Source organism: Pongo pygmaeus, chromosome 9 (assembly GCF_028885625.2).
Source record: "Pongo pygmaeus isolate AG05252 chromosome 9, NHGRI_mPonPyg2-v2.0_pri, whole genome shotgun sequence".
NCBI classification, from domain to species: Eukaryota; Metazoa; Chordata; class Mammalia; order Primates; family Hominidae; genus Pongo; species Pongo pygmaeus.
Window position 1 is genome coordinate 12,811,803 of NC_072382.2, and position 10,488 is coordinate 12,822,290.

Below are 10,488 nucleotides of genomic sequence, written 5' to 3' on the forward strand. Positions count from 1 at the left end.
ATAGCAGGCTTGCAAGACTGCATTCTTCAAACAGTAGGTGCTAAGTGTCCCAGTAGATAACCTCAAGAAGCATGGCACCAGGGAGTGATTGCCCTCAGCAAACCTTCTGGTGGCAGGTGCAGTCACAAGTTTGCCCACATCCTGCATTCATGATAAACAGTTTGCTGTTTGATCATATAGCCTCCAGTGGAATGCTGAGTTAGTTGGTCACGACCCATGGGCCTTCGGCTCTCTACACATGCAGATCTTGTGTTCTTTGCTGACCCCTGCATCTCCAGGGATCTCCTCCTTCACAGGACCCTGTGGCTCTCTGTGGGCAGCTCCCTTCTGACATCTCCAGATCCCTGATGTTGACTCCTCCTCTCTGTTCATGCTCCTTGAGAGCAAGTCCTGTGCACATCCTCTCTTTGCATGGCAACATCATACGGTATGTGCCTAATGAACAGTTTTTAATTGATTTTTCAGAGCAGAATTTGCTGTTTGCAAGAGTTCACTGATGATATTACATGTTTTGTTATAGAGTGTATTTAGAAATAGGTGCTCATCTACATTTGAATCTTTAGTAAAGGCAGGGATCAGATGCAACACTAACCACACATCACGGTCACATTCTGGACACTAACACCGATGACGTGCTTTCTTGGGTGAGGACTTTGGGATCAGGGTGGGAGGAAATCAGCTAAAAGAAGAGGTAGTTGGAGACTGTACCACCAGTGCCTAGGCCACCTCAGTGTCCTTTTTCCCCAAAAGTGACTGTTACCATAACAGCATATGACTTGGATTTACCAAATGAGTTTGGACCAGGAGCTGAATTTGGAAGCAGAGCCAGAATCAGGTGTCAGCCCCTGGCTAATTCTCCTTGGCTCCCTCACCAAACCCTGAACTTTACCCAACCTGACATTTCCCCATAGTATGTGGTTAAAAGTTAATCCTGTACATGTGTGACTGCTGATTTGGTTCTTCAAATATCTGCACTAACATTTTCATCATCAAGCTGGTATTTGTTTTATTTTCAATGCCACTATTTTCTTGTACCTGTAGTAATTCCACCTTTGTGAAAGTCTAATCATTAGAAGTATTAGTAGAGTTGTATAGCAGAACTGACAAGGTTTCCCACTCCAAAGCAGTGACTTTCAACTAGGACACATCTACTCCCAACTTTCCCCATCCCTGGAGATGTTTTTGGTTGTCACAGCTGTATGGCAGCCCAGATACTATTGGCATCAAGTTGGCAGAGACCAGGGGTTCTGCTGAACCTCCTACAATGCACAGGACAGATCCCACAGGAAAGGATTACTTGCCGTCTATGTCACTACTGCTAAGATTGAGAAACCCTGTGCTAGAGAAATATCTGTGAGCCTTCAAGATGCCAAAAGGAGTGTGGGCATCTTTGTCCTCCAGGGGGCTGGCTCAGCCTTCTGTCCATGCCTTTGCCCAGGCTGCTCCATGCACCTGGAGACCCTGCTTCCTCTGCCTGCCATCCTCATCTTCTCAGTGCTTCATGGTCCAACTCAGCCATCACCTCTTCTGCAAGCCTTCCTTGATATTTCCTTGAATGTCTGCAGGCTTTTAATTTGTGTAGTAAGATCTCATCTCAGTGATATACATTGTGTCTTTCTTTAGTTCTACATCCTGTCTCCCCATTCAACTTGCTAATTGATTCTTTAAGGAAATTCATTAATTCTTTCAATAAAATATACTATCTTCCTCCATGGTACAGTGTGGTGTAGATTCTGCTTTGACCTGAGACCATTTGCAGCTTCTTAACTTCTTTTTGCCAAATTATCTCCTCTCTGCCCACTTTTTTGCCCCTTTTCTTCTATGCTGTCTTTCCTTTTTATTTGTTTTCCAACTTCCTTTTTTTTACAGTTTTAATTTTTAAAAAGTTGATATAGATGCATGTTTTGAAAAGGAATATAATGCAAAAAAAGTGTTTTATTAAAAGTGATTATTCCTTGCCCTTCCTCTGCAGACCTCCCAGTCCCGTTCTCACTTTCAGCTTGTTTTCCTGTGGGGGTATTTCTGTGTTCTCAATAATCTTTTCTTGCTGTTCTGTTGATGTATCCAGTAACTCCTGTTATAATCCCTGTGTATCCAATCCCACATCTTTGCCTTTCTTGTTCTACTTCTTTTTGGTGGAGCATATCCTCCAACAACTTTCTGAAAAGAAGTTCATTGGTGATAAAATGTTTGAAGATCTGCATGCCTGAAAATATCTTTATTTTGTCTTCATGCTTGAATAATTGTAGCCTGGATGTAGATTCACATCTGTGTAGAATTACAGGTTGAAATACTCTGAATTCTGAGTGTTACTGCTCTGCCTTCCTGTTCTTGTGTTGGAATTATTATTCCCCATTCTTGTAAGTGTCTCGCTGTTTCTTTCAAAAAAAAAAGTTGGGGGCTTTTATTTAAGATGATGTTCCAAAATATGATCAAAATTGTTTTGGTATGGGAAATCAGTGGATTTCTATAGATTTTTCAATCTTTTTATTCTAGAAAACTACCTTTTACTATTGCATTGGTGGCTTTCTACTCACCATGATCTCTCTCGTTCTGGAATTCTTTTAGTTGCCACATAATGAATTCATCCTCCAGCCTTCTTATCATTTAATTTTTTCTGTAACTTTTCAACTACACATATATTACTTTTTGTTAACAGTATTTTGATTTTCCTCCCAGTTCTTTTATTAATTTTTCTAGCTATCATATTTTTAATTCCTCTAGAGTTCTTTGTTGTTATCTGAATACTTGTTAAATCATCAAAGGAAGGAGGGATCTAGGTAATGTGGGCTTTCAGAAGCACTTATGGAACTGTCCGGGACACAAAGCATCTGACAGACCCAGAGAGCCCGAACCAATCACAAAACAGGGCAAGTCGATTCAGAACTTTCTGATTTCCTTCTCTCTCCTCTTTTCCTAGATTCTAACTCTGTCAGTAACCATGGTTAGTTCATTGGGAGAGAATAGATGGAAGTATAAAGAAAGAAAGAAAGGAAGAAAACAACATGTATTCTTAAACAATGTGAGGTTGTGATTATTACAAAAACTTGAATATTCTAATTTATGAATTGAGATATTGAGCTTTATTTCATTAAAAGAAAATTGAGATCCATTTAAGATGTACTTTAAAGATGCCTATAACAAAACCTAAGCTTTATTATCAGAATATTGGGCTTATCAGGCCAGGCACGGTGGCTCACGCCTGTAATCCCAGCACTTTGGGAGGCCGAGGTGGGTGGATCACCTGAATTCAGGAATTCGAGACCAGCCTGACCAATATAGAGAAACCCCATCTTTACTAAAAAATACAAAATTAGCTGGGTGTGGTAGTGCATGCCTGTAATCCCAGCTACTCAGGAGGCTGAGGCAGGAGAATTGCTTGAACCCAGCCTGGGCAACAAGAGCGAAACTCCATCTCAAAAAAAAAAAGAAAAGAATATTGGGCTTATCATAAAATGCCAGATGGATCATAGGGACAAGATATTTGAGAAAAAGAGCCTAGGCAGAGATTGATAATATTTGTCCAGGGGGGAAATTATGAGACTCTACTTAGTTCAGTGGTCGTGGAGACAGCCTTAAGGGGTAAAAGTCTGGAGACCCTGAATGAGTGAATCCTACATCCTTGGTAAACTTCAATCTCAGGTTTCTGGACTAGATTTTCTTAGAAACTGTGATACCTTCATCAAAGAAGCAATCCAGGAGGTGAATCAATGAGAGCATGGACTTGGAGAGAAGTGCTGACTGTGGGATGCCGACAGGTCTGGGGGCAGGGCGTGTCCAGAGGTAAAATACAGGCCCAGCTCCCCTTCACAGATATCTTCCTGCTGCCTCCCAGACAGCAGCAACCCTTAGAGTTTTTTTTGTTTGTTTGTTTTTTGTTTTTTGTTTTTTTTTTTTTTGATTGTGTGTGCCTTTTTTTTCTTTTTTGACGGAGTCTTACTCTGTCAGGCTGGAGTGCGGTGGTGCGATCTCGGCTCACTACAACCTCTGCTTCCTTGGTTCAAGCAATCCTCTTGGTTCAGCCTCCCAAGTAGCTGGGACTACGGGTGTGCACCACCATACCCAGCTGATTTTTGTATTTTTAGTAGAGACAGGGTTTCACCATGTTGGCCAGGATTGTCTCGATCTCTTGATCTCGTGATCCACCTGCCTCAGCCTCCCAAACCGCTGGGATTACAGGTGTGAGCCACAATGCCCTGCCCTTTTCAAACCATTTTTAAGTGTATAATTCAGTGGCCTTAAAGGCCTTCACAACGTTTCACAATATTCCTTCCCAGAAAATTATTATCATCCCAATCAGGAACTCAATAGCCCTTAAATAATGACTCCTAATGCCCTCCCTCCCTGCCCCAGCCTGTGCAGTCTTACTGAATTTCATGTCACACTCTTTTAATAGCAACTCAGGAAGGAAAACCTTACCACAGATGATCCCTATGTGATTAGCTGTATAGTAGTGAAAAGAGTGAGCACTTTGCAATCCCCAATCTTTAAAAGTGATGAAAGTAGCTAAGGAAAAGTCCTCCAGGTCACAGCCCTGGTGATGCTGTGAGTCCTGTGAGTATCACAAGGGACTCTTGTCCCAGATATTGCCTCCCCAGGTCACTGGATGACTGCATCCATAGAGCTGAAGGCACAAGAACAGGGACTGCAGGAGCTCTACTTGCACAGAAATAGACACATATACACTAGATGGAGCCTGGGCATCACTTGATTTCGACAGCTTCCCAGTGGATTCCAAAACAGAGCCAGGGTTGAGGACCACTGGGTAGGGCATTCGTCATTCTCATGTTCATTAGTGGGAACAATCTTGGACCTTCTTGGGCACTTGTGAGGATGAAGTGAGAGAGAACTTGGAATTCTTCCAACAAAATGCATATCAGGATGATCAATGACTAGAAACTTCTAGTAGTTGTAAGCATTATAATAATGATTGCTATAATTTGTTGAGTGTTTTATAGTATTAAAGTATTTAATATGTTCTCACAACAATGCTGTGATATGCATCCTATATCACAGAAAGGTAAACTGATAATAAAAGAGGAATGTCTATGCATGGGGGTGCACATGTGTATAAAGATAAAATATAAGGTGTGGATATCCGAGACGGCTTTGCAGAGGTGGAGGCATGTGAAGTGGATTCTATAGATGAGGTTGTCAGATGTCATAGTGAGAGATGGCTATACAGGGAAAGGGAGAACCCTATGCACTTATGCAAGGGTGTGACTCACATGAAGCCTGAAAAATGAGATATAAACAAGTATGGCTGAGCACAGAGTGCCCCAGGGAGAGGAGAGGAGGAGACAAAGGCTCCCAGAAGCAGGTCTTGCAAGTCCTTTTGTGCAACACAAGGGTGTGGACTCATTCCTCCAGCAGTGATTCCTCTCTGGTTTTCTCCCAGTGATTTGAGAGCTCCATAAATCCTTGTATCTCTCACACACAGCAGCACGCTATGCCTGCTGATAGTAAGTTTGATATATCTAGGTTCTATTTTTAAATGTACATAATTTCTGGTGATTAAAATACAAATTTCTTTTAAAGGCAATGTTTAATTAATAATAACTGTTATCTACTCTTCTGCCAATTGTGTAATGGTGACTATTATCATATAAAGATGGGCTTGGGGTAAAAAATAATTTCTCTTACTTGAAACACTTGAGAACCAGTGCGCTCTGGTCATTTAGAGTTGTTGAAAAGAGAATAGGATCACGTTTTAAGTTTAGCAGACTTACTTTGGCATGAATGAGGAGGATGTATTGTAGGAAGGGTTCATACAGGCTGCAAGACAGTGTAGGAGAATTTGGCCAGAGCTGGGGAGGACATAGACCAGACTGTGATATGATTGTGTGATGGGAAAGAAGGAACTCGCAAAGGTGATTCTGGGGCAATGGAGGGAATAGAACATAGTGCACTGTTAGGAGTCAGGACGGAGGGGAGCTGTCATTGGCTGCCTCATGCCCACCCTGAAAGATACCCACATCCTAGTCCCTGAAATCTGTGAATGTTCCATTATATGACAAAAAAAGCACTTGGCAGACACGATCAAGTATAATGAGATGGGGTGTTATTCTGAATAATCTGCAGGGTCCCAAAACCAAACCTCTGTATTTTGTGATTAAAAGTCAGGGTGGTAGCTCACGTCTGTAATCCCAGCACTTTGGGAGGCCGAGATGGGTGGATCACGAGGTCAGGAGATCAAGACCATCCTGGCTAAAATGGTGAAACCCCGTCTCTACTAAAAATACAAAAAATTAGCCAGGCATTGTGGCGGGTGCCTGTAGTCCCAGCTACTCAGGAGGCTGAGGCAGGAGAATCTCTTGAACCCAGGAAGTGGAGGTTGCAGTGAGCCGAAATTGTGCCACTGTGCTCCAGCCTGGGCGACACAGCAAGACTCCATCTCAAAAAAAAAAAAAAAAGCCAATGTGGGTGGGGTTGACATAGAAAGAAAAGAAGGGAACATATCATGGAGGCAGAGGTTGGACTGATGTGGCCACAGGACCAGACAATTATTAGCCCAGAAGCCAGAAGCAACCCTTAGTGAATTCCCCACAAGATCCCCCAGAGGGAGCAGAGCCCTGCTGCCCCCTGACGTCTTCACAGTGATACTAACGTTGGACTTCTGACCCCCAGAGATGCCTGAGAATCAGTCGTTTTAAGCCACAAAATTTGCAGATTTTTGTTCCAGTAGTCACAGGACACCAAGCAGGGAAACTGTGGCGTCTCTCTGTGTCCTGGTCAGGGGACTTGCTGGGTGGGTGCCGTAGCCTGGATGGGCTCATGGAAGGGAGAACAGGCTGGGGGCAGACCCTGTGCTGTTTTACGTCCTGCTCCTGAAATGACTGTGGAGTGCGCACTGGGAGCTGTCCAGTTGGCGGGGGGTGCTGGTCTCTGGAGCTCTTGGGAGAGCTTGAGGAAGGAAGCGTTCGCCTCCGGTGCTGGTGAGTGATGCAGACACTGAGGGGTGCTCTGAGTGTGGGGAGTAAAACAATGTGAACTCCAGGTTGAAACCTGAAGAGGCCCCCAAATTGTGATAAGTGGAAAATGAAGTATACTGGACATGACGGGGGAGAGAAAGCATAGTGCAGAGAGAGCACCAAGCAGGCTGACTGTGGGTCTGAGGGGACATCAGAGTAAAGTCAGTGATGGGTGGGAACCCCCAGCCTGGATATCCATTCAGGCTGGGGGTTCTCTCAGTATAAGACCAGCAGGAACATTTCAATTCCTGTGTCCTTGTTACCATGGTTTTTATTCACAGCTGCAGGATGGGAAATCTGTAAGGAATGCAGGATAATTCCTACCAAATATTCCCCTCTGTGACACCCACACTCAGGCCCCATTAGTAACAGGACACTGGTTCTCTGGAGTTAATTATCACCCACAGCAAAGGGCCACTCCACTATGGAAACCACCCTGTACTCAAGGCTTGAGACTGCAGGATTATAACAACACCAGTGGAGACGTGGAGAGCAAGTGATTTATTAAAGCAAGACGTTGAAACCTTTACATTCTGCAGTGAAGATCAGAGTATCATTGAAAGACAGTGGAAACCAGGATGAAAGTTTTTACATGTCACACACTACATTTCTTCACTATTTTCACCTAAAGTAGAAAAAGAAAAAAGAAGGTGGGGTCAGTCATGCTGCTGCTGGAGATGACAGGCTCACATCCAAGAGGCCAGTGGGATTCTGCCCCCAAAGGCAATTGGAAGGGCAGAGGCAATAACTCAGTTTGGGAAACTGAGGCCTAGACCTGGTGGCCTCACAGCACCCATGCCGGTGATGGAGCAGCCTTTCCTTGCCAGGCCAATAGCCCTGGGGGGACCCAGGAGTGAGGCCCAGGGTCCTCATGGAAGGAAGTGATGAGGGGTGGACAGAGCAGCAAGAGGTTATTGTCTGTGCTGTCCCAGGGTCGGAGTCTCCTGTTTCCTGCAATGAGGGACCCAGGACTGAGAGGCTGGTCAGGGCTGAGAAGGCTTCTGGGAAGCTTGGCTTCCAGGAGACTCCAGCCTCCCCATGTGGGAATTCTGCCTCAGGGCCTGAGCACCTCTCAGTCCTGAGCCTGCAGCTTCCATGAGCACTTGCAGCTAAACCTCAGGACAGCAACCCAGAGGCAGCCAGGCAGAGAGGCCCCTGGAAAACCTCTGATTTCTTGAGAAAGACAGAGTGAGAACATCCCGTTTCCATGGAACTGCAGGAGGTAGACTAGCTAGGGTCTTGGACCACTGGCCATGGTCAGGAGAGCATTGTGGGTGAGGAGGGGAGCATGTGGTCTCAGGAGCTGGGAGGGCTCCTTCCTGGTTCTGCAGAAGCTGCAGAGAAGCCCAGCCTGCCAGTGCTACATCTGCAGGAGCCCCTGCCCTGTGTCCCTCCCTGCCTTCCTCTCCCTGTTCCAGGCTCCCACGCTCCCCAGTACATTCCACAGTGACTGTGTTCATTGCATGAGGGCAGTTTGGTCTCAGGAAAGCTCCCAGCAGCGAGGCAGCCATGCTTGGCCCTTTACCATTTCTGCCTGGGCCCGGGCTCACTCCCCGTGTCCTCAGCACATTCTGGGGGCATGGCATCCAGGCAGGTGACATGAGAAGGAGGAACATGCAGGAGGCTGTGTGCAGCTGAGTTGAATTCTGCAGGTGAAATGTAGCACCCACCCTGTGGCCCCGGGTGACCTACTCAAGAGGTGACCAGCAAGGCAGCTGCCCACCACCTGTGTCCCCCGCAGAGCAGCAAGCTGACCTCACTTCATACTGTGCAGCTGACCAGAAGCCTTGACAAATAAAGGAGAAATAAATTACCAGGACTTCTGCAATGAGGGCTCGTTTCTGAAGGGACATCTGATCCGTGCATCTCTTCACTCCTGACTTGGCTGCAACAGCTTCCGGAGGGGCATCAAATTTGGCAAGACTTAACTTGAACAGAGGTTCACTAAGGAAGAAGAAGTCTAACAGCTCAGAAGCAAGAGCTGGGCAGACCTCGGCATTGGCTGCAGCACAAGAATAAAAATATAGTTGATGTTAGGAAAGTCGATTTTTCTCTTTGGCTCCCTGATGTTAGACCAGACAGGATCCCCTGGGTTGTATGTTCACATACCTTTGTTGTGCTGATGACAATGCCAGACCCTCCAGGTGTGACTTCCTCAAGGTCTCACAATAAAGGAAAGCACTTTATATCAACAGCTAAACTCTCTTTTTTTTTTTGTGACAGTGTCTCCCTTTGTCACCCAGGCTGGAATTCAGTAGCTCAATCACGGCTCACTGCAGCCTCTACCTCCTGGCTCAAGCAATATCCCCATCTCAGCCCCCCAAGTAGCTGAGACTACCGGTGCATGTCACCACGTCCGGCTGATTTTTTGTATTTCTTTTGGTAAAGCTGGAGTTTCGCCACATTGCCTAGGCTGGACTCAAACTCCTGAGCTCAAGCAATCCACTCTCCTTGACCTTCCAAAGTGCTAGGATTACAGGCATGAGCTCCCATGTTCAGCCCACAGCTAGACTCTTTTGACAGTATTAATCTTTCTTACTCCATTCTCATAGCCACTCCTGGCAGAAGCACTAACTACCAGTGATAGGAGGAGGCTCAGGAAGGGTGAGCATTGTGCCCAAGGTCAAAGGGCTGGGAAGTGGCAGAGCCCAGATTCACCCCAGACCTCACATTACATCATCTGACACAGATCCCACCCAGGAGTGAAGCTCAGGCAGAAGAATTCCGAACATTTGCCTCCACTGATTTTCAATAAAACTTCCTAGGTGCTGGGGAGTAGAAGAAATAGCTCTGAACTTGATGAGCGGCTTGTTCAACAAGCACAGAAAAAGGTTTGGAATTTTGGTTTTGTGCAGATCCTAACCCCAGCCTGAATAGATGACCTGGTGCTCAGAAGACGGTGCTTCCCAGGGGCTGGTGCTGGACTCATGACTGATGTACTCACCCTGGTAGCAGCAGAGGGCCAGCGTGACCAGCAGGAGACACACCAACAGCTTCATGGTGGCTTGTTCTGCTGTGAGCTCAGCTTTCACAAACAATGAGTGATTTGGACTCCACCCCAGGAGCCTGTGGAGCTGCAGAGCCCAGGGCTATTTGTACCTAGGGAGTCTAGCTGGTACTGGTCATGAGGCCTGGCTCCCAGCCCATCCCTCCTTCCCAGGGCTGCTGCCATCCATCAGTGTCACCTCCCCACACCTCCCTGCACCCTGACTGGGGCAGAGCACAGGAGGGTAGCCCTGCAGGAACTCTGCTCTGTGCTCCAGGTGAATGTTCAGGCACCTCTGGAAATATTCCTGGGATTCTCAGTTTCCTTCTGAGGTTTTGCTGATTATTTTTCTTCTTTGTATCAGTTCAAGGGCACAGGTGAATTCTGACTTTGGAAGGCACAGGAAGCTGGAAGGCTGTGTTCTGGTTATGGGAGAGCAGGGACATAAGGAAACCCTGTTTTGATCCCCCTGCATATCTGACAACCAGCAGGCTTGTTTCAGTTGCACATTGAGCAAGTCTAAACAAGTCC

The 10,488-nt window shown here is 46.0% G+C and overlaps 1 protein-coding gene across 1 annotated transcript; it reads right to left on the minus strand.

Annotated features, from left to right (window-relative positions):
* Positions 1-7,457: 7,457 nt before the first annotated feature.
* On the minus strand, positions 7,458-10,044 carry SCGB1D2 (secretoglobin family 1D member 2). Its single transcript, XM_054438219.1, has 3 exons — positions 9,916-10,044; positions 8,786-8,973; positions 7,458-7,596 (listed from the first exon to the last, which is right to left on the minus strand). The coding sequence occupies exons 1-3, from the start codon at positions 9,968-9,970 to the stop codon at positions 7,567-7,569; spliced, it is 273 nt and encodes a 90-aa protein (XP_054294194.1). The 5' UTR covers positions 9,971-10,044; the 3' UTR covers positions 7,458-7,566.
* Positions 10,045-10,488: the final 444 nt, after the last annotated feature.